General features: G+C 37.7%; 3 protein-coding genes and 1 non-coding gene across 6 annotated transcripts; 2 read left to right on the top strand and 2 right to left on the bottom strand.

Moving 5' to 3' along the window:
- Positions 1 to 1,580: 1,580 nt before the first annotated feature.
- LOC137949530 (uncharacterized) lies at positions 1,581 to 10,077 on the bottom strand. Its single transcript, XM_068795598.1, has 13 exons — positions 9,927 to 10,077; positions 9,180 to 9,840; positions 8,910 to 8,994; positions 8,710 to 8,799; positions 6,277 to 6,350; positions 5,593 to 5,677; positions 5,424 to 5,513; positions 5,023 to 5,153; positions 3,937 to 4,018; positions 3,759 to 3,806; positions 2,878 to 2,950; positions 2,676 to 2,779; positions 1,581 to 2,260 (listed from the first exon to the last, which is right to left on the bottom strand). The coding sequence occupies exons 1-13, from the start codon at positions 10,075 to 10,077 to the stop codon at positions 2,126 to 2,128; spliced, it is 1,809 nt and encodes a 602-aa protein (XP_068651699.1). The 3' UTR covers positions 1,581 to 2,125.
- Positions 10,078 to 10,166: 89 nt separating this feature from the next.
- TRNAK-UUU (transfer RNA lysine (anticodon UUU)) lies at positions 10,167 to 10,239 on the top strand. The gene has a single exon. It is a non-coding gene; the product is annotated as a tRNA-Lys (tRNA).
- A 4,943-nt stretch (positions 10,240 to 15,182) lies between these two features.
- Positions 15,183 to 19,980, top strand: LOC137953236 (probable inactive shikimate kinase like 1, chloroplastic). 2 transcript variants are annotated; one of them, XM_068800529.1, is made up of 10 exons: positions 15,183 to 15,438; positions 17,846 to 17,892; positions 18,084 to 18,138; positions 18,230 to 18,302; positions 18,409 to 18,496; positions 18,584 to 18,666; positions 18,770 to 18,899; positions 19,526 to 19,604; positions 19,710 to 19,774; positions 19,892 to 19,980. In XM_068800529.1, the coding sequence occupies exons 1-10, from the start codon at positions 15,276 to 15,278 to the stop codon at positions 19,958 to 19,960; spliced, it is 852 nt and encodes a 283-aa protein (XP_068656630.1). In that variant the 5' UTR covers positions 15,183 to 15,275; the 3' UTR covers positions 19,961 to 19,980. The 2 variants fall into 2 exon arrangements, with proteins under 2 accessions (XP_068656630.1, XP_068656638.1); XM_068800537.1 differs by having other exon boundaries at positions 17,846 to 17,886.
- LOC137953247 (ubiquitin-conjugating enzyme E2 27-like) lies at positions 19,776 to 22,544 on the bottom strand. Of its 2 annotated transcripts, XM_068800560.1 has the most exons (6): positions 22,358 to 22,544; positions 21,824 to 22,046; positions 21,420 to 21,468; positions 20,416 to 20,575; positions 20,244 to 20,333; positions 19,776 to 20,101 (listed from the first exon to the last, which is right to left on the bottom strand). In XM_068800560.1, the coding sequence occupies exons 2-6, from the start codon at positions 22,002 to 22,004 to the stop codon at positions 19,994 to 19,996; spliced, it is 588 nt and encodes a 195-aa protein (XP_068656661.1). In that variant the 5' UTR covers positions 22,005 to 22,046; positions 22,358 to 22,544; the 3' UTR covers positions 19,776 to 19,993. The 2 variants fall into 2 exon arrangements, with proteins under 2 accessions (XP_068656661.1, XP_068656652.1); XM_068800551.1 differs by lacking the exon at positions 22,358 to 22,544 and having other exon boundaries at positions 21,824 to 22,101.
- Positions 22,545 to 23,130: the final 586 nt, after the last annotated feature.

Below are 23,130 nucleotides of genomic sequence, written 5' to 3' on the forward strand. Positions count from 1 at the left end.
TTACTTGAGTCAACCAACGAGCGTAGGCACCGAGCATTTCTTTAATTAAGTGGGGTTTAATAGAGGAAAGAGGTGGAGTGGTGGCGTGGGAAAATGGACCAGACCAAACCACGTCGTCGTGGCATGTGTACTACCGGTAGGTCCCACTTAATGTGACGCATTTTAAAAGCACCTGAGGCCCTGACCCGATCACATTCATTGGCCGCATCAAATCCCGAGCTTCCTTCCCCATTAACCGAGCTGCCAAGATGGATGGTTCATGGAATGACGATTATACCCTTTTTAATAATATTTTTTTAACCCTAATTAATGTTTTATTTTTTCTAATTAAAGTCTGGTTTCAGAATTGGGATTTTGAAAATTTTCAAATCGTAAATGCTGAAAAAAAGAAGAAGAAGATCGGATTCAACATCGAGTCAGGTTTCTGAAAGCAAGGTGCAGCTGAGAAATAATGAACGTAGCTCTACCTCTCTCCATCAATACCAGACACAAAGCAAAATTCCGAAGTTTTCGAATGGAACCGCAGGTTTTACAGCATTTTCTGCTTTAAAATAATTGAAAAGCAGCAGCTTCTCTCTTTCACACCGACAGCATGAGAAACTAGACTATTGATTGAAGCAGGCAAGGAAGAAAAGCCATTAACGAGCGAAGCAAGACAGTGACCACTGCTTTTGTTTTGTTGTTTTATGTTCACGTCTCCCGCTGAAAGGTTTCCATCCGTTCTATTTATGAATCAAACAGAGAGCGTTGAGAATTTGACCGCGGAGGCCGTGCTCAAGAATTTTGGGTTTCTTCAGTTGAATTTCAGTATAGATGGAATCGAGGTTGTTCGTTAGTATCACTAACAGGGTGAAATTTTCACTTGTTATAAGTTGGCATAAGAGAAAAAATTATAGGTGGCCTTTGAATTCAAAGCCTTCAAGCTTAAGTATTGAAGAATAATTGCGGTAGATTGACTCCAGATTTGAGACCAATTTCAGATTTGGGAGGCTGAAATACGTGTAATACAAGGTGTTTGTTGTGGGTCTCCAGAGAAGATGAGAGCAAATGTTTTAGGTAGTCGGAATAAATTGAATGTCGAGGACATGGTTAGGAATTTTCAAATTACTCTTTATGGAGGAAGAAATTAATTTCTGAAATGGAACCTTTGCGAAATTTACTGGTCTTTTGGAAACACCAAGGAAATGTTTCAGAGCCTAAAGGTACCAGTTCATACAAATACCAGTTCTATTGTCGTATGGCAGTTGAGCCTAAATCTATCTCAAAAGTAACTGATGAAATCTTTTCCAAACTAATAAATGTAAAAAAGTTCTAGGGTTACTACTTATATGTTATTATTATTTTAAGATCTAATATATCAGCATTTTGTCTTCCTTCTAATTTATTTTAAACTCTAATAAGACCACAACTGATCCAATACAAAAAATTATTTGGTACGACATAATCAGACAGTTGAGATAGTCATTGATCATGATCGGACAGTTGAGATAATTGTTTCGCATGTTTCGTACCAAATAACTTTTCGTATTAGATCAATCCTTTTATTCAAGTAGTTCAATAAGGGAACTGCAAGAAACTAATAAAGTTGAAAACTGTCTTTTGGAAGAGCCCTAAGTTACATACTGTTGTGGAATAAATAAAATTTCAACACTACATTTGAAATAGCCAAGACAGTTGAAAAAATTCGACTGTCCCTCCAGATTACAACCAACTTCAGCACAATAAAGAAAGGAACACTGAATAAGAGAATCTGGGCCAACTTGAGGCTATATGTTTTCATCATTCTTCAAAAAGAACATCTAATTCAGTCTCAAATCTTAATGCAGAAGTCCCAAATTTCACAGGAGGTCATGTTCATCCTGAAACTCCCCCTTCCTTAAATCCTTATCAAAAAAAAAAAAAACTCCCCCTTCCTTGTGTTAGCCTGAATGCTTCAGCAAAATTCCCTTTCACAACTGCTACCACTAACACTAAAACACCCTTCAAGTAAGCCTTCCATAGCACCACCTCCACTTGGCCCATTCTGTTTATTCAGGTCATTGTGGAATAAACAGATGCTGGCCATGGCACCGGCTTCTACCGGGTTGAAGAAAATTACAGCTGTGATGCTAATAGTGCTTGTTTTCTACTGAGAGCTGATTTGACAGGAGGCTTTTGATTGGTTTAGCCATGTCAAATACTTGGCCTTTTCCTTTTTATATCGTCTCAATTCTTTGAGAGCCGCAAGTAGAACATGGAGAAGGACAGGTGCAAAGAAAGGCTGCAAGGTGCCCAAAGACAAAAAAAACATTAGCAGATTCAGAGAAAATTTCTCACCGCTTGCTTACTGGAATTAAAACTGATGAAGACAACTAAATAATTCGCAGAAGAATTTAAAGGTTAATTGTCCTTAAATTACTGTGCTAATGCAAAGAGAGGGGTAAGACCTGAAGACCTACTAAAATTTCAATGGACAGTACTAATTAAGATTAAGATAAACCAATATGGAATAGTATCAGGTCTCCGAAGTCTCCAATTGCTAATGTTGGGATGATAATCTCAAATTTGTTGAACCAAAACACCAACTATGCAACAGTAAGAGTGAAATGACAAAACCAACAACCATATACCTACCCCTCTTGAACAAATTTCACATAAATGGAGCAACAATGGGCATCTGAGAGTGTGTTACTGACCATATATATGGCAAAGTAGTGTTCAACAGAAGAATAGCTAAGTGACATGATGGATGGATGAAAAAATGCATCCTCTGCCAAAGTCCTTGCTTGACGAGAAGTCGCTGTCAAAACATCAGTATTAGCTCCAAGCCAGTGAATTTTGACGGGGAAACAAGCAGAGGTCCGGCTATTATATAATTAAACTACAGAAAAACCATACCAGCAGAAGCATCATATAAGCCATTAGAGGTGTTGTTTTGTGCTAAATGTGCAGCTTCTAGTGATAACTTTATCTGCACACGAGGAGACAAGATAATCCAACACAAATTGAGTACCGAATGAATCAGTCAATTCTTACCAGAGGGAAAAGAAAATAAAAAAAAGAAGCAAAACCAGGTGAAATTATGTTTTCATAAAGTTTGAATGGGTAGCATTGTACACTCCTGGGGCAAATCACCAGTAGGCTTATTCGTGTGCTTTTATTTTTCATCAGAACCATGTCAATCCTACAAAGTGTCAACCTCAGAAATACATGTAAAAGCTACATTACTTTATTTTGGAAAGCAGAGGACTATTTTACTATTAATCCTGAAGAGATGTGAGTTATGCAAAATACATACGAAGATTACTTCATAGAAAACAATACCTATGAAGATTACCTGCTGTATCCGAGACAAAACACTATGTGTCAGGGAAGTACAAGTAAAATCGACAACAAGGCTAAAATCTGAACTTCCGAAAATAGGAAATCTTGATGAGGTAGGTTACATTTTGTGAGACAAAATACTGCAAAGGTGGATTAATTGATTTTTCAGATCTTGTTATCATATGACCTGTTTTTTGTTTAGTTTCCCTATTACAATGGGTTATACCTGATCCCCAGCTCTAGTAAGACTCAAGCTCAAGACCTCACGCTGGTAAACCAGCCACGAGACCATTGAACCACAGTCCATATAACCTATTAACCAAATTTAATAGCATTATGTAACAGGCCAGCAACACTCAAAAGCTCAAAAAGTATAAAAGAGGGATACTTGGGGCAGGTCATTTAACACAGGAAGTGGTATGTATATCTAAGGAAACATGAGGCCAAGAACTGACCTGCTTGCCAATCTCATCCATGACTATCATCCTAGGAAGTGATTGCACCTGTATGAATACTTTTGAGCATGAAAATTTTTGGAAAACAAGTATCTCACCAAGATCTTTAATGAATAAAATCCATTATCATTTTTATTTTAGTAAAAGAAGATAAATAAGATGTTGAAATTTTATATACCAATCTAGCAAGAGATCCAAGAGTAGATGCACAGGAAAGAAGATTAAACTCTGTAAGACGCCGAAACAAGGCATCTAGTTCCCTACAAAAGATTAAGAGAAAGATAAGAGGAATAGGAGCTCTATCTATTGTAATATCTAGAACATAGAAAATACATGGTGCCTAGGCACATCAGACAGCTTTTCAGTGATCTGGGAGCACTGGTTGGGTAAGAGGAGCAGAAGTATTTGCTGCTGCTAAGCATCCATTTGGCAACCATCTAGCACCTTGTGAGACAAACCTTTCCCACGAAAATACCCAACGTGTATAGTGCATTCCAGATGCCCTGCTGATCTTAAAATGCACTAGCTATATTTCATTTACCTCTGCTTGTTTCATTATTCCACCATCTAGATGAAAAACTCAACTATGTAAATGATACTGAAAATACAAGTCTGATTCTTCAGTGCAGACAAAAATGTTTTGGAGGCTTGCAAGATCATGTTACAAAAAATGGAAACCTAATAGGCAAACAAAAGATATAAAAATACAAAAACAGTGGAGATTCTGATCAAACAACATCGTGTTGTCCTGCCAAATCCCAAAATTTTCAGCTCACTAACAAAGCATTAGTTATATGATAAAAAGAGACCAATGGGGGGTGGTCTAGTCTTTCCAGTGATATAGGAGAAGCACAAGATGTGAAAAACTTACACATTGAAAACTCTAGTCTGAACCAGTCTACAGCTGGTTTTTCAACTTACCCAGTTAACATTGTGGGTTCACCAGCGTGACTCGACAACAGAACTAGATGATGGGGCTAATTTTAATAAGAAGTTACTAAGTGGGACATCTGAATTGCATGACACAAAGTTACTAGCGGTGGAGTTCATTGAATGTGGACAAGTCCATAAAAGAAGTCCAATTCACTAAACCCCCCAAGTACCTCAGTTAAATTCTTATCTGTTATTCTGTTGCCTCCCTATTACTAAATGGTAATCTTTGGTGGCTTCTATGAAGAAAAATGTGACAGCCCCCGACCCACACCAAAGAAGCCAGAAAAACCAAACAAAACATTTCAGATGTAAGTAACATTCTTTGGCTTACCATTCAGCGAAGCCTCTTTCACTGGGCAAGAAGTTAGAAATACCAAAGTGTGACTCATAAACATTACTGGATTTCAATCCAAAAAGTTGGCGAAGTTGCCCTACTAACACTTGGAAGACCTTCAGAAGTTCCTGTTTCAAGTTATTCATGCAACTCTCCAATGAGTAATCGTTAACTTGTTTAAATAACAAAAAAACAGCTTTTCAGACAATTTACACCAGCAATCAGAACTGTGCTTTTGGATATCACTACTAACAAAAAAATCCTGACGGGAAATGCTATATAGAACTCCAAATATTAGTTCCACCTCCCAAAACTGATCTGAAGTGAGTGATGTTTGGTGAAGCTTCCATGCTTATATGTTTCCTTACCATTTTCACTTTATAGGGTTAGTGACTTACCTCTGGTGGAAATGCTTGCCTGCCATGAAAAGTATCTTGGGATTTCCTAATGCAAGCTGAAGGATTCCACATTACAACACCTCCCCACATCTAAAAAACACAAGAGTTTTAAAATTGTACTACACAACCAACTTAAATGAAAAAAACGCTGCAAAGCTTGACTACTCACAGGCGATATAAAGCCGTTAGTTGACGAAACCTTTCCATCTGGAAGTTGTAAAATTAGAGGACACTCCTTTGCAGATGGAATATATCTAATGATGCAAGAAGAAAATACATGAAGATATTTATGCTAGAGAAATAATTTATGTCATTAGTTCTTAAAAAAAATTGAGTTGAAACACTTGAATTTTTTTTTATAACAATTTTCACGATGAGAATACAATGTATAAGGAGGAAGGGTCTGGACTGAAGTCCAGCCAATCTTGCCTCCACCCAACTCTTTTTTCTTTGAAAAAGAGACATTATTTACTACAATGGCATTTATTTCATTATATTAGAATGATGCTATTTTTTTATTTAATCATTGAAAATGGATAAAAATAAGAAAAAATCTCAAATGAACAACAATCATTAATGCAAAGAGATAAGAAATAAATGTAAAATAAGAAGATTATCAAGTTTTAAGTAATTCAATTCAAATTTGTTGGTTAAATTAAAACCACCTAGCTTAGATGGATTTAGGTCCATATATGGTTAATCTGAGCCAGGAAAATCATAAAGTTCACCACAGGAATCCAAATACCAAAATAATAACAAGCTAAAATTTTCATAAGATTCCTGCAATAATATGTCATTCCCTATAAAAGAATCTAGCACTAAATACAAATCATTTAACAGGTAAAAAATGTACACCACAAAGTGCAGAAGTTTGGAGCGGCCAGCAGCTGCTGTAGATGTATCCAAGTGCCATTCATTTGAATTCACCTATTAAATGGCTCCAAGCAATGAGTATATATACTGCAAATTTCTTTCGGGAAAGAATTAAATGAAGCAAATTTGTGGTGCGAAAAATATTTGGATAAATATGACATACAACTTTAAGTAGAGTCATGCAGGAAGAAAACTTCCATCCTAAGAATAAACTGAACATTAAGATCCTAGAAACACATATTGTATGCTTAAATCTACTGATCCTTGAAACATGAATCAAAACTAATTCTCAGATCAGAATCGAAGAAAAGAATTCATCTGGATGATCCCAGGCACTGCTTATATAGGGAAGGGTAGAGATATGTTTAGCCTCTAATTGCCGATGAGGATTTTTACTCCATGTGCCAAATCCTGATAGCTAACAGTTTCCAGTTGGTGGTGCTAGGAGGAAAATCTTGAAAAGCAACACTTCAATCTGGCGGGAGTTGTCTTACATGAAGCACTTGCTCCTTCTGTACCTCAAATGAGGATGGTGTCACCCAACATACTTTCTCAAGTGTCCCCACAGCAGTGCCATTTAGTGGCACCTCTTTTGAAGATTTGGCTTCTGTGGGTGTCAGCCATTGCTTTATGACCATAGAATCCTTAAATCAGTTTTCAGTAAGAATAGGATGGTTATGAAGGCCTTAACCAAACAAATTTGCTGGTCAAGTTGCAGGCTGTAAACCGGTATGACAGTAGTTGTTCATCTACAAAATTACCCGTGGGTAACCAGATAAACAAATAGGTAAACTAAATGCTATAATACATAAAAACATAATACAAAAAAAGCCTACAAAATTACATAAAAATGCTGTACAACAAGTAACAATATTAATAAGTACTGACCTACATGTATAACTAAAGTTATCTTTAAGTAAACATCTTTTAAATTAAACCATTAACTACACAAGGAAAGGTTCTTTGTTATGTTTACTTAGGGCAGTATTGAAAATTACAAAAAACTACCCCTCTTTTTATTCAGTTAATCAGCTACTAAATGACCTTTACCAGTATTCAACCCATGGAATAAACAGCATTCAGATAAACCAGTAAAACCTTACATGGGGAAGGATGTTTGTTCCATATCCATTCAGAAACGGATACCTAGAATGTTAGAATGGGAAATTGGGTAAATTGCCAGCTCCATCAAGTAGGTAACAAGAGAATGAGAGAATTATCGAGCTAGGTTTTCAGTTTGTCTGACACCAATGGGATTTGAGTGCCATTTGATCTTTCAGAAGCCAAGGATGCCAATGTTACAGGTTTGTCAGCTGCTCTCATCGAGAGTTCTTGGTCTGGCATGCCAAGAACTAGACCTACTGCCGCCCTTAGACTCACTCTCAAGTTAATCTGTCCGTGGTAAGTATACAGATTGATATTGGCAGCAGTTCACAGGGTAATCCTGGCAGGTCAGGGAATGGTGGTGGTACAAGGAAGATGGGTTCTTTTCACACTCAGTGATACACTACGTTTCAGAGATTCCAATAACTATGCTTTCTTCTTGCTGGCTTGTCCTGGTGTGTTCTCTGCCTTTCATTTATAGAAAAAAAAATCAGATATGAGTTCCTTAATGATATTCATTGGAATGCAGAAAAAAAAGCTCCAAAACTTTGCCATTGTTCAGCTGAGATCACACAGTTCCACGTTTAGAGATCAGCAAGTCCACTTGCTGTTTGATCGGATATTGTGGGACTTTACTATTAACAAATATTGTTTTTACTGCATTTGAACTTATGCATTACTCTATTCCAAGTAAATTGGTGTTAATGCATTATGCTATTCTACGTAATTCATGTTAAATGCATTACTCAATTCTTAGTAATTTGTGTTAAATGCAGTACTCAATTCTTAGTAATTTGTGTTAAATGCATTACTCTTTTATTAGTAATTTGTGTTAAATGTATTAACTCCATTCTTATGAACAGTGAGGCCCTTTGAGTCTTGTGCACACGTCATATTTCAACAAGAACTGCTTGTGTTATCCCATAAGACATTGTGAATTGCTCTACACATGAAGATGACACAAGGCAAGAATATCTGCAGTTTTCTTTTTTAAAGTGTCTGCAAAATTTAATAAGTATTAGAATATGTAGATGTTTTAAGATTTTTTTTGAAAAGTGTTTTAAGATATTGTTTGGTTGGTGCTGCAGTCAATGACATTTTTTTTTGGAAACATGTCAATGACATTGTTACTCATAGTAGCAACTTCGAAAAGACATCGGAGAGAGATAATTGATTCTTTCTAACAAGGCGAACACTTTAGAAACAAACATGCCATGTTAGATTTATAGAATAAATAAAGTCAAAAAAAAAAAAAAATCTCTGAAAGTAATTAAGCTGATAGGCTAACTAAAGAAGTCAATAAACATACAAAGAAGGGAAGATCTCTGATACTCAAGACATTGCTAGATAAGTCTTCGTCCCAATAAGAAAATGCAGACATTGGAGTATGGTATAGAACCTGGTCATTATCATGACTGATATCAGTAATATGCAACTATATCAAGAGTCCTCTGGCTTAAAAACAAAAAACAAACATGTAAGTAGGAGACTGAGTACACAACCAACTACCTGACTTTCAACAGTTATGTTTGCTATAGGTGATAAGGCCTCTACAACCGGGGCCAATAGTGCCTCATGTATTCTCTTGAAATCCCTGTGGTTGTAAAAGGAGCCAAAAAGATTGAAATATGGGAGATTGTTGATTTTCAACTATACATTATATTAGAGCGCAAAATAATCCATATAAAGCCGCCATCAGTTGTACTCCATAAAAAAGAAGACTATTGCGTATGTACAAAAACAAAAAAAAAGAGAGGAAAAGAACCTGAATCAGCTTACCAATCGTAAAGCCAATCATTTGGATCAGAATGTAGCAAGTTGAATGACAGAACAACGCTTCCATCTGCTCCAACTGGGATAAACTCCCCTTTCCCTTTAACCAAGCCACCATTCATAAAAACTTCCACAAAAACCTGGGTAGCCATCGAAATCGCATTCACCTCAGCGACTTTGCCCGAAATCCAAAAATGACGATATTTTCCAACAACAACTTTAACCTCCTCTTCTCTATTCACCACTACAGCAGTGTAGACCTTCCGTACAGTATCAGAGCAGCTTAAAGCTCCATTCAGAATCTCATCAATGGCGACATCATCCCCCAAATTCAGATCCAATGTCGCTAATTCGACTGCACCGCACTGCCACCCGCAGGAATTTTTCCAGCATCCGTTCTGAAAACAACTCCTTCCCGACTCAACCGTCACGGAAACAGAGAACACCAGATTATCCGACGTTCTTCTGCGTATTTGATCGGATATTGAGACTTCAAAAGCTCTAGCACGAGCTCCATCGAATTCCTTGCTAAAACCAAAAAGGACTACTTGGAACTGATAGGGGAAAGAGAGATTGTTCGACTCGAGACCATTGTTCAAGGATTCAATGGCCGCAAAAGGAAGAGGAGAGCGGTAAATTGCAGTGGATTTAAGGAGAAATGGAAAGCCTGAAAATAAAAAAATTAACAGATGAGTAGAGATAGGAAAGAAAATTCCAAGAAGCAGAAAGGAACAGACCGCAGCTTCCTTTTACCTAGAACGAAGGAAAGGAGCACGGCTAGTGTTAAAATTAGCCGGTTCTTTCCTGGTTTCACTTTCCGAATATTGCTTGTATCATCCGACGCTCCGGTAGCCTCAGGTGTGCTGTGGCTCGCCACTGCCGGACTCGAGGAGATTTCCGCCATTGCTTCGACGGACGATGAGAGCTCGGCTGGGTAAATAAATTTCAAAATGTAATCAATATTTCTATATCAATACCACAATAAAAGAACAAGCCGTCTTAGCTCAGCTGGTAGAGCGCATGGCTTTTAACCATGTGGTCGTGGGTTCGATTCCCACAGACGGCGCGCGTTATTCTTTTTTTAACATTTTATAACTCAAGACCAGGGACCATGTGGCCGTGGGTTCGTGGGTTCGGTCTAGTTGTCTTGAAGAAGAGACCGAGAATGATAAAAGGTGATAAAGTAATTAAGTTATGAGACATTTTTTAAAATTTCAGTTTGAGAACTATCAACAATAGAAACAAAATGATTAGTAAGACAAAGTGACAAAAAGATAAACTGCCAAATTTTCCAATGGGATGTTTAGAGGCACCCAACTTAATTATCCAAGGTGAAGAATTGAAATATAAAAAAAAAAAGATATACTTATTGTGGCAATAATGGTAGGAGGTTGGCTAGAAGGTGTGACCAACATACTCTTTGAACTCCTGAAGTGTTCATAAACTTCCTTTGTAAATATTTCGGTCCTCATATAATGAGAGGTTCCAATTTCTTTGTTTTCTAGAGTAGCATCGACTTGATTCATGTTGGTTGGCTTTCCATAGACCTTCCAACATCTCTTTATAAGGTGATTGTTCACTCCATAATAAGAACAAATACTATGGACTATTCTCTGGGTGAATCTCTAAATGATGTGCCTCAACTAAGAAATCTACAATGACCTCTTCCTAAAAAAGTCTACCCTTTTTCTTGACAAAACATAACAGATGTTTCACTTACTCAAGTATTTATCTTTAAAAATCATCAAAGGATGGTTTTGTAGTTGAACTCGAGATTTGTGACTTGGCTACATCGAGGTATGGTTGTAGATTGGCCAGGTAGCCCCAATCAAGTCCTTTCTCTGTATCTCATGAAAAGAATATTTGTGGAATACGACTAAGCAACTTCTAGTCTTGTAAGAATCTTCAAAATCAAGCAAAATAGACATTGAGATCATCTTCATGCTTCATAGAATACATAGCTTGAAAAATATCATAGAGTCTTTGTAGAATGCCAGATCTTGAATAAAGTTTGACACAAGTATCCCATATAACTTTGCTTGTTTTCAAGTCTACAACTTTATTAGCCACCAAGTCTTCCACTGGTTAATCATTCAATTGATTATTAGTCGAAGGACTTGATTTTGTGCGATGATCTAACAAGTCAAGAGGAATATGAAACTTTTTGTCTGACCAAGCCCAAGTAGAATAAGTTGAGACTGTCAGAGTGGTTCCGTCCACTCTTGTTAGAGTTTGTGTTCTGAGTTAGATACTTGGCTTTCCGCACCTTAAACGACTAGTCTTTTCGGGTTGTATTGGCTAGGTATCTGACTCAGAACTCCGAAGTTAAGTGAGCTTGGGCAAGAGTAATTATAGGATGGGTGACCTCCTGGAAAGGACTCTTGCCTAGGACTTTGACATGGTATCAGAGCTCTGAAGAATAACCCCGACGTATTTCTCGTCCGACGACCTGTGTTGTCCGACCAATTTTTTTTCTCTTCACTTCGGCATTGATTTCGTGCGCTGTTAGAAATACTTGTGGGGTGGTTTCGTTGCCGGACGAGTTACGGGGGTTCCGTTACCGGAAAGGGGCTTCTCGCCGGAAGGGGAAACGACCCGTAGAGGCTCTCGCCGGAAGGGGAAACAAAAGGGGTTGTCGGCAAGTATTTTCCGAGCTCGAAAACGTTGTGGTTCCGTCGTCGGAACAGCTCCATCGGTGGTTTCGTTGCCGGAGAAGCTACAGCGCGACGGAGGTTCTCGGCAGAAACTCGCCGGAAGGGGGAACGAAGGTAAATTTTTTTTTGGCATATGGTCATTTTGCAATTTTAAAATCTTTGGGGGCCGCTTTGCAATTTCTGAACGATTGGGGCACTTTGAAATTTCTGAAAGATCGGGGGCCGCTATTAAATATATGCACGTTTGGGGGCCGCTTTGAAATTTATGAAAGTTTGGGGGCCGCTTTGCAATTTCTGGAAGCTTGGGGGGCCATTCTGGCATTTCTGAAAGTACGAGGGTGCTTTTCGAATTTCTGAAAGTTTGGGTGCCTAATTCGAATTTCTGTTAACCTGGGGGCAACTCTTGGATTTCTGTAAGTATAGGGGTCTATTTGCAATTTCTGAAAAGTGAGGGTTTACTTGGAATTTCTTATCTTGCGGGGGTGCATCAGGAATTTTGCTAGATTCAATTTTATCATGTCAGCAGATAAGTCCGATTTCGTTCCTATTCGGTTCACGGGCAAGAACTACGGTACTTGGGAATTTCAGTTCCGGTTATTTGTTCAGGGAAGAGGTTTATGGGGTCATATTGATGGGAGTGATCCGGCCCCTGGCGATGCTGACGCATTGTCAAAATGGATCATCATGGATGCTAGAGTCATGACTTGGATACTTGGATCTCTTGAGCCTCACCTAGTCCCAAATCTGAGGCCCTACAAAACTGCCGCAGATATGTGGAATTACCTCCACAAAGTTTATCGTCAAACCAGCACGGCCCGTCGATTTCAAGTTGAATATGAACTTGCAAATTTCACCCAAGGCAGTCGTTCGATTGAAGAATATTTCTCGGGCTTCCAAAATCTATGGGCTGACTACACTGACATTGTTTACGAGGATGTCCCTGCTGCTGCTCTCTCTGCTGTGCAAGCTGTCCATGACACCAGTAAACGGGATCAATTCTTGATGAAGCTTCGTCCCGAGTTTGAGATTGCTCGATCACATCTGATGAATCGTCATCCGGTGCCGTCCCTAGATGCCTGTTTGAGTGACCTTCTCTGGGAGGAGCAACGCCTTACTACTCAGGCTAGCATGACACCTCGCGTTCAGGATGATCTCTCGGCTCCTGTAGCTTATGTAGCACAAGGAAGGCCTCAGGGTCGGGACACCAGTTCTGTTCAGTGCTTCCATTGCAAGGCTTATGGTCACTTTGTTCGGGACTGCCCCAAGAAGTCGGTTCTATTCTGTAGCTACTGTAAGAAGCCGGGTCATCAATGTAATTTATATTCAATGTAATTTATATTCATAATTGTTGTATAATTTGGGATATGTATATAGGGTTATTTGATTAGGCTTAATGGGATGAGGGGGTATTGTCTTGGGCCCATGGGCCATTTTGTAACAGGAAAACCTAAAGGATATATATTTAATGAAAGGGGAAAAATCTCCAACGGACAGAATTCTGGATTTCGTCGTGTGTTTCGTTTCGCTGTGAAACCAGAGAGCTACGCTCTCTCTTGTGGATGTTTGGACTGTTCCGTCAGTCCCTTGATCTTGTTTTGTCATGGTATCAGAGCTAGGCACGCCACGGCCCGCGTTCGTATCCCGTGAGAAGCGGCTCCAGAATGGGTGGGGTGGGTGTCAGAGTGGTTCCGTCCACTCTTGTTAGAGTTTGTGTTCTGAGTTAGATACTTGGCTTTCCGCACCTTAAACGACTAGTCTTTTCGGGTTGTATTGGCTAGGTATCTGACTCAGAACTCCGAAGTTAAGTGAGCTTGGGCAAGAGTAATTATAGGATGGGTGACCTCCTGGGAAGGACTCTTGCCTAGGACTTTGACAGAGACACCTTCAAATGATGTTATTGTGGTAATTTTAAAACTATCAATTTTTCCAAGGTCATGGGAGATAGAAGAACTCTCAGCCATACTTGACATAGGGGGTTTGAAATAGCCAATGACTAATTAAACTTTAAGAAGAATAAGTTATAGAAGCACCAAATCAAGAAGGAACTTGGGTGCACTTATAAAATTATATAACAATTGTGAAATTCCTAAAAAAATCTTTGACAAAAATAGAGGAACAAGACCAGCCTTTAGATGTCTATAGAGACTAAGTTCATGAGAAAAAACCAAAATTCTACTCTCTATAAGCATTGAAAGGTGAAGTACTATAATTTTAGTGCAATTGAAATTCTAAAAAAATTAGCAACTTCAAACATTTAATTAGGTTTTTAACTCCAGGAAAAAAACCTAAAAACGACCAAAATAATTACTATCAAGGTGTGAAACTTAATTAAATTTTTTGAAAATCAACAAGGAGGCTAATGATGTCAACTATGCAATGGTTTGTATAGTATGAAGAAAAACAAAAAAAAAAAATCCATTGGTTGGAGGATGTGTCTTATATGTTGAGTATGTATGTGCTTGGGAAAATAAAATGCTACATGGGAGTATAGAAAACTACTATTGTCCCAGTTACACCCAAAGTTAAATACTAAAAGATAAGTTCTAGAACCATTGAGTAATTGAACATAAATAAAATACTAACATAACTAAAATACCTTTAATTGATACTTTTCTTTGAGACCTCCTCCTCCTGTGAGACTCCGATAAAATTCCACCTTATTAATTTTGGTTATGTGAGACTTCTTATTATGAGAGTCATGTATAAGGGGCCTTGTTAAGAGTGTCATGTATAAGCACCATACTGAATAATGAAATTAGTCCATATTAGTGATGAAAATCATGCAAGTTAAAGTTGAAGAATATTGGAGTTCCCTAACTATGTGGCCAAGTATAGGGTAGAGAATATGGCAGTTCTACAACAAAACCAAACAAAGAAACAAATCGAAAAAAAGATTTAGAAGCATCTTACAAATAAGTTTGGTCGATAAGTGCACAAGAAATGTTGAGAAACCAGTGAATTCTTTTAGAATTTACATAAACAAATCGGCATATATGGAAAGTTCACATAGATTTTTTTTATTTTTTTTTCTCTTTATATCTATTGAACCTAGACAAAAGATCGGGTTAGGTTGAACCTAGTTGAATTGACCCGGCCAATTCATGTTTATTAATATGCTAAAAAGATTTCTTAATAGTGCACAAGTAGAAAATTTTCTTAATAGCTTTAATTTTATATTTTTATCTTATATTTTAATATACAAAATAAAACCTCTGGACCATTTGGTCCATGTCCGGTGGACCTACATAGCCATCTAACATTCTTTTATGCACTATCCTTACCATACATAATAGTTCCAATACGAACATGGCAACTGAAGATTTTTACTTGCCAGCTGACGTCCCTGGTAGTGAAATGAAATCTCCAGTCTGAGCAGTTTGTGACCTCTCTCGCTACAACAGAGTCTTCTCTTTCAGTAACTCGACTTCTTGAAATCTCTCATCAGTTTATGGAAATGAATCTCCTCCGCTCCTCTCCCTCCTCCATAAATCTGTCGACAGCTTTCCCAACTTCTCCGTCCCTCCAAGTTCATGGTCCTCGAGTTTCTCCTCTCTTCACCAACGAGTTTCGGAAAGTATCCCTTTGCGCAAAACCTTTGCCGAAAAGAAATTGTAAGTTGATCTTATCCAAATCATATCTTCGTCTAATGAGCTCCGTATCTAATAGGATAGTGAGATAATGCTATTGAAACAATTTTTTTGGGTTCAGAAATCATTTGTTATTATTTGGTAGAAGTTATGCCTTGATTGCGATTCCTTTTCTCCCTTGAGATTGTGAGGATGCTATTTTAGTATATCATAATTATGTAAAGTTCAACTTGCACATGTCTTGGTGGAGAACGTTGGCAGTCATTAATCTTTGGACAGTAGTGAGATTCAGCAACTACGAAACTGAAAGCATTACTAAATGTTGACATTTGGACTAGGTGTGGACGCATAGGAATTTCTAACTGAATGAAATCTCTTATAATTTAACAGTTCTTTAAAATGTACTGAAAGACTTTGAGTACGATATCTTTTGTTCTCCAAATTTCAATATTTTTGCTGACTTTTTCAATGTAATAACTACTTTCCGAAACTCAAGTATCTTCTTGATTGGGTTTATGATTTAGGTCATAGTCACGGTGAACTAAGTTCCAGAGCTTGAATTATTAATTAAGAGTACAACTTAATATTATTTATTGCTTATCAATACAATTTTTTTCATTTTCTTCCCAAGATCCTAGTTATAGTTACGTTCTCCAAAGAGATTCATTTTTATTTATGTTTCCTCTACGTTTTTTTAGTTCTTCCATTGTGAAATTGAACTTTGCTCTGATACAGAATGGCAAGAATTCTTACTTATTAATCCGGTTTGGGTTCCAAATATTTGATGTACAGACACCTAAATATCATTTTATAGCAATATGGACTTGATCTGAATGCTCATGTCTAAATCCTAGCAAAGTTGCAAACATGTGTAAATATGATGACTTAAAATGGTTAATGTTGTCTTATTTGTCTTGAAAAGAAGACCTGAAGAGTTTGTTGGCCATCCCAAGAAGCAATTGATTAATATAAATTGATTATACGGAGAAAAAAAATTCATTACAAGGAGTTGACAAAGTTACACATGTTACTTTTCACAGGCATAGCTTCTAGGAGAAACTTTCATTCAGATAATAATGTGCCGGCACATGATGTAGATCCAAATGATGATGAAGAATGAATCTGCTCAGATTGTTTCCATTTATTACTATTTTAAATAAAGAATTATGTGAAGATGACTTGCAAAAGTTCAAAAGCAGAGAGTCCTGTTCTTTATAAAATAAAAAGTTCAAAAGCAGAGAGAGAACAAACCAATAAGGAAATAGTGATAGATGAGAGTGGTCCAGATCAGGAGAAGTTAAACTTAAGGGGGAAAGTACATTGCTATAATTTGGAAGAGTTGAGCTATAATGTTACTCTTGGAAAATGTAAACTTCTTGGAATTTGAAGGCCCCAATAGTAAATTTCCTTGACCTTCAACGATTTCCTCTTGCTGATGGTATCCATGTAATGAACTGAAAATAGTGTTGCGCAGCTTATGCTATCATTGGAATTTGATTGGCTTATGGCAGAACTTACAATGAACTGTGAAATAGTCTTGAACTGCTAATGGTTTCATTGGAGTTTGATTGCACTGCTTACAAATGCAAAGTGTAAATAGCTTATGGCAGAACTTACCTGCTATGAAAGCCTGTGTCTTTTGACATCTTATGATGAGGTTACCCCATTTCTGGTATTTGTTGCTCCTTGTGTTGCATAAAATGAGTGGTGTGCTCTCTGGCTTTTATCCATTACATTTGAAAATGCAGTAGTGTTTGATCTCAAACCTGAAATTTGAACTATAATCATAAGAATGTATGAATGTAGAGCCAAAAAAAAAAAAAAAAAAGTTCTGTGTATATTTTACACATTATATTGGCTTTGTGGATAGTCTTTTAGTTTGATGTAGTTGGAACTGAAAAGTATGTAAGAAGACTATATGAGCTTGGATTTGGAATAAAATTTGCATTGTTGATTAGTCTGCTTAATTGTTTCATGGAGTACCTGATGCTAAGACCGGTGTTGTCGTGTTGGTATCTTAATACTGTAAGTCATTGTCTTTGTCTTTAATATGTCATGTAAATCCAACCAAAGTATTGCAACTGGGACCTGAGATCCGACTCAACCCAAGTGAAAGCCAGGTCGGATTGCCTATCTTGGGTTACTTTTTCGTGAGTCCAAACATTGGACTTGGGTGGGATGACTTGCTGGAAACAGAAGAGGAAGACTGACCCCCCAACCCAACTCACTGCCTCCCAAATCTAGGTCGCCTGAGCAAGTCACAAAACCATAAATTCAAGTCTGTTTATTATAATCATTTGTTGCTATTATATATGATGCCATATTGCCACTCATAAGAGTGGCTTACCATTTAAAATAAATAATATTTGTAGCTAAATGTAACCTTAATTTCATGCTCATCATTTCTTACAAGTTCAGTATGTTTGTAAAGGTGTGCAGGCATCAATTGTTCAGCTTGAACCATCACTTAAGGTGAAGGTGAGAGTTTGTTCTTGTTGTTTCAGGGAGAGAAAATTAGGTTTTGAATTGTCCCAAATTTTTATTTACAAAGAAACACTTTCTCGATGATTAAAGACTGTTGACAAATAGAGACAAGTATTACCATCCTGTTCCTAATCTATCAAAACAGTTTCTGGATTTACTTGTTTGTTATTTTCCCCCAAAAGCAGAATAAGGCCGTGGATCTGGCTTCTGAGCTGAAAGGAACTTCCATATTTCTTGTTGGTATGCAAAGATATTAGTTGGTATATTTATTTGAACATTTCTTCATTTATTATTATTATTATATTTTTATCTAGGCATTCCTTCCTCGCAGGGATGAATGGCAGTATGAAAACAAGCTTAGGAAAACTTTTAGCAGATGCTTTAAGATATTACTACTTTGACAGGTTATATTGGAAAACAGTAGGCTCCTTTTTATATGTTTGTTCTTAGGAAAGTGGTATCCATCTTAGTATGCACAAGATTTGAGGATTGTTTAACCTGTGGAAACAGTGATAGTTTGGTTGTTCAAGCTGCGGGGGGTGAATCTGCTGCAAAATCTCTGAAGGAGGAGGATGAAGAGGGATTCCAGAGTTCTGAGGTCAAATATTGCTCTAATGATTCTACTGAATGGATATTGCTATCTTCTGTTGCTTAATGTAGTTGGATTCTTTGAATTTCATGGCAGACAGAAGTGCTGAAGCAATTATCATCAATGGGCCGTCTGGTGATTTGTGCTGGAGATGGTGCTGTCCAGAGCTCAACAAATTTGTTAGTAGCTGAAGATTTTAATTTTTCCAAGCTTTCATGGGAGCCACCTCTCTTTTCTATGGAACCATGTAATCCTCATCAGATTTTGTTATGATATTTCCAGGGCTTATTTGAGATATGGCATTTCAGTTTGGATAGATGTGCCCCTAGATATTCTTGCCAAGGAAGCGATGGAAAGAGGAGAATATAGTCCTTTTACTTGGCCTATCTCAGCATCTGACACTTTCCCTGAGGTTAATTATCTCCTACCTTCTCTCAGATAACTCCCGTAACAATCAAGGTATTTGTTTCCATTTTACCGAATAGATGGATGGAGCATGCTCATTCCGTGAATGCACCCGGTCTCATGCATGTCTTTAGCCGTGGTCCAAGATGTAACTGTGGTCATGCATTTATTTATTTGTGACCTTGTTTAATATGGGACATGTGGTCCAATTTTTAGAAAAATGTTTCTCCAACCACAAATCTTCTCGGCCACAGTTACTGTTGAAGATTTTTAATGTACAACTCTCTCCATTTTAGAGTCAAGATAACTCTGAAGCTGTGTTCAGATCTGGATCCTTAATCGGGAGCATCCATACAGAAAAACCCTTCTGTCAGCTGTTTCATTGCATCAATTCATTGCAGTAGTTGAATCTGTTTAGCAGTAGGGAACCTATTCCAGTAGTGCAGCAAGTTGTCTTATTTCCCCACAAGTGGATAAACTAGAGAATGCAAACAAATGTTATTTCTGGTTTTCAAAAGTCTCTGTCCGGAATCCTTCCTTTCATCTGTTGTCTAATTATTTACATTAGCAAGGCCAGTTGAACATTCAACGTCTTATGGGACTTTTTCCATCAATAAATTACCTGCATGGCAGGTTTTTGAAAAGCTGAGCAAGCTTTATGCAGAACTGGAAGATGGATATGCAACAGCAGATGCCAGAGTTACCCTCCAAAGTAAATTATCTAGTTCAACTGTTCAACCAAACTATTTTTGCTCCGTAAACCTCTTCTTTCATTTTTGAGTCGCAATCTTATTGTTTTGTTATGTCCTTTTTGCAGACGTAGCTTCTGCAATGGGTTACGATGATGTTGAAGCAGTTACCACAGAAGACATGGCTATGGAGGTAAGAAAAAGGTCTAGAGAGACATATATACACAGGGAAAAAGGCACTTTCAATTGTATATCTTTTATGTTTGATACCCAACTAAGGAGGCTTTGCTGTCTTGATAATGACTGTCAGATACTAAAGGAGATGGAGAAACTAACTAGAGTGAAAAAGATGATGGAAGCAGCAGCAAGACCGTTTTAGAAAGCAGACTACCATTTCATATTTAAACAGCTTTTAGCCCGAGCAAAGCTTTTCAAGAGCCATGTTCTCATCCCCGCCAACAAGTTCCAAGGTTGTCCTCACAGCATCTTCAGGGAATCCCATCTCTACCAACTTTAGCACCTGCACAAGGCAGCTAGTCAAGATTGTGAATCATTCATTTCGTCTAAGCATAAAACCAAAAAAAAAAAAATCATTTTGTTTTCCTTAACATGACCTCTACCTGGGTTTGCAAGTAGCTATCTGCAAAAAAGAAAACAAATACCTTCTCTTCATTTCCAACAGAACTCCTTTTTGCAAATGACTCAGTCCAGTAGCAAGCAGTGCTGTAAAATGTAGGGTAGTCGCTTAGATACTGAAACAGCACAAAAAAGAGGAGGTTAGTAATGGTAATGAACAGCTATGCAAGTATGATAGCAAAAGGGTGAGTATTGGACCTGTCTGGCCACCACAGCATCCTGAGGGTCATCAGGTTCAGGTGAAGAAAGTAATGCTTGCAGACAGACCAATGCTGTTTTTAGGGTGAGAGCAGGGCTCCACTGATCCTTCAAAACGTCCAAGCAAATTGCACCGTTCTGACTGCTAATGTTGGGATGCCTACAACAGAGAATGTAAAGAAAAAGGTGTGAAAAGAACCCAGTACAATGCCAATTATACAAGAACCCGCATTATTCACAACATTTCGTGACATGCAGATGAAAGCACAAGGGAAAACAGTCCCAAAACAAAGCCGTTAAGGATCACATAAACCAGAACACGGCCAAAATAGAAAAGAAGGTTTTGCTGACAATGTATTAGACAAAGACTGAGGGGGTTGTTGGGGAAAAAGGTCAAGCCTCTGTAAATCCAAAACCAAAAATGGCCAACACCTGAGGCAGTTAATATTTTACTTACCTGTTCATAGGCATTCAAACACTAAAATGGCCAACACCTGAGGCAGTTTATTTGGAATCCCACGGAAAAGAAAACAATAAATAAAATAAAATGAGAATTTGACCATTATTATTTCCAAAAATAATAAATACGTCTCGAGTTCTAGAGAGAAAACCAGACAAGCAACATATCCAAACTTTAAAAAAAATAAAAAACTATTATTCAAGCATCAACAATTTAACTGATATGATACAGAAAACTTCTGGAAAAAATTATACAACATAGATGCTCATAAACAATCCAGATCCAACCTCAGAGAGGAAGCCTGTAGAGTGATAAGAGAGTCAGAATTGGCAAAAAGCTATAAGAAGTAATACTGGAACGAGATAGTGCAGATTATATAACTGTTTTGGAAATTCAACATAGCAGAACAAAAGAATGGAAGAAAGAACTTCTTGCATGCAAAAACCCAACAGGACACGGAGCTTTATGAATTGACAACTGAAAAAAAAAAAATATTATTGGAGCAGAAGCCCAGCGCATGCACATTCTGCAAATAAAGTCATACCAAACTTTTGTTATAAACTGCATCTTAGGAGGCTCAAAGGGATATCCATCTGCAAATCAAATCAAAATAAGTCGTCAGGAGAAGAATTAATACCTTCAGCCCTTGCACAGAAATTTTTTGGAAGATGAGGCATAAAAATAAAAAATAAAAAATCTCAATCCCTGCCACCAACCGAGGCATCAGCATAATCAGTTTCGTAGCTTTAAACGATTTCATTCAAACGCAATTCACTTATATCCATTTCCTCACAAATACTAGAATTGTACATCAATTTGTCCACTCGAGACCCAGAATTACGTTTAATTGACGAATCGCTCAAAGCATCTGCTCCACACTGAAGAATGAGGTTAACAATTTGAAAAAATAAATAAACGCTTACATAAACCCCAGATAAAGAGTGTTACCTGGCAATCTGATGTCAATAAGAAAAGTCCCGCCTTCATAGGGAGTTCCAACAGGACCAGAAATGGTTCCCTGGAAATGCGAAAGATCGTCGCCATTGATCGTTATGCCGACTCCGGAGATGGCCTTGTTCCGATCGCTACACTCTACCAATTCCTTCTGAACCCGAGACATATCAGGCATTTTCAAGCGAATTCTTTTGTCGATCCTAACGCCCAGGTAATCCTGCCGCAGGGGGGGATAAAAGATGACAGAAAGCAAAGTCGCAAAGAGAGAAAAACCTAAGAGAGAGAGAGAGAGAGAGAGAAAAGCAGAAAATAGCCCTAGAAAGAGAACAAGAAAAGAAGCTGCATTGAGGATTCTTTTCTTTCCTTCTCAGCTGCTTTTGGCCTCTCCCCCTCTCTCAGATGGTAAAGAAAGACAGAGAATCCGCAATTCTTCGTGCAAAACGAAAAGATGTGAAAATATAGCATAAAAAGACACCGAGCACTGGAGACTTGGCACATTCTTTCTAGAGCCGTTACATCGATGCATACCGATGAACCGAGAGGCGACTGCAGCACTGAGAACACAGCACACACACACCCCGCCGACCAGCCAAAATGGCTCAATTAAGGAACAGCCGCTATTGGAAATTTTGAAAACGAAAACATTTATTTTTGTGACTCCACTCTGGTTGGCGAGAAACCCCTTGGGGTGAGTGGAGGAGACTGGTGAGTGGTGATTGGGGACGGCCGCAAGTTGCACCTTTTGAGGGCTCAGAATGTCACGACTGTCACGTCAAGAGATCCTGAAATTCATTTTCATGGTAGCAAGAAATCATAAAAATCCTTTTTTTAAGGAACAATAGGAAGTTGAATCAAATTCCACTTAACTTCATGGCCAACTTATGCAAAAAAAATAAAAAAAATTATAAATTAAAAGGTAATTGATGAATATGGCTTTCTCATATATCATAATTTTAAATATAATTTTATTTTATATTTAAGGAGAAAACTCCTTCATGTTTCTGTTTTGTCGGAGCGGGGTGGCGCCGCCCCTTATCTGCCTGTGATAGAAGAGAAAAGAGAAAGCCCCCTGTTTTTGCGTTATTAAAGTGGGGCCGATAAAAAGTGGGCCCTTCTTGTTTATATTTTTATTTTAATGTTAAAAATAAAAGATCAAAATTAAGGGTATTTTAGTAATATTATATTTTTAAAAAAAATTACAGGATTTATATGTAAACTATTATATGAAACAAAGTAGGAAAAAATTAAAAAATAACTATATTATAGGAAAAATAGGGTTATAAGTTGTGAATTAATCCATA

This window comes from Aristolochia californica, unplaced genomic scaffold (genome assembly GCF_029961685.1).
Source record: "Aristolochia californica isolate CCGP_79_NKW_82.1479 unplaced genomic scaffold, dmAriCali1.0.hap1 SCAF_1, whole genome shotgun sequence".
Lineage (NCBI taxonomy): Eukaryota > Viridiplantae > Streptophyta > Magnoliopsida > Piperales > Aristolochiaceae > Aristolochia > Aristolochia californica.

Excerpts from the sequence above, each read along its gene's own strand:
- LOC137949530 (XM_068795598.1), bottom strand. The coding sequence starts at position 10,077 with ATGGCGGAAATCTCCTCGAGTCCGGCAGTGGCGAGCCACAGCACACCT. Across the intron at positions 4,019-5,022 it reads GAAAGAGGCTTCGCTGAATG|GGAACTAGATGCCTTGTTTC; the intron begins GTAAGCCAAAGA and ends AATCTTTTGTAG. Across the intron at positions 2,780-2,877 it reads CTTATATGATGCTTCTGCTG|CGACTTCTCGTCAAGCAAGG; the intron begins GTATGGTTTTTC and ends ATGTTTTGACAG.
- LOC137953236 (XM_068800529.1), top strand. The coding sequence starts at position 15,276 with ATGGAAATGAATCTCCTCCGCTCCTCTCCCTCCTCCATAAATCTGTCG. Across the intron at positions 17,893-18,083 it reads AACCATCACTTAAGGTGAAG|AATAAGGCCGTGGATCTGGC; the intron begins GTGAGAGTTTGT and ends CCCCAAAAGCAG. Across the intron at positions 18,139-18,229 it reads AACTTCCATATTTCTTGTTG|GGATGAATGGCAGTATGAAA; the intron begins GTATGCAAAGAT and ends CCTTCCTCGCAG.
- LOC137953247 (XM_068800560.1), bottom strand. The coding sequence starts at position 22,004 with ATGCCTGATATGTCTCGGGTTCAGAAGGAATTGGTAGAGTGTAGCGAT. Across the intron at positions 20,334-20,415 it reads ATGCTGTGGTGGCCAGACAG|TATCTAAGCGACTACCCTAC; the intron begins GTCCAATACTCA and ends GTGCTGTTTCAG. Across the intron at positions 20,102-20,243 it reads CTGTTGGAAATGAAGAGAAG|GTGCTAAAGTTGGTAGAGAT; the intron begins GTATTTGTTTTC and ends TGCCTTGTGCAG.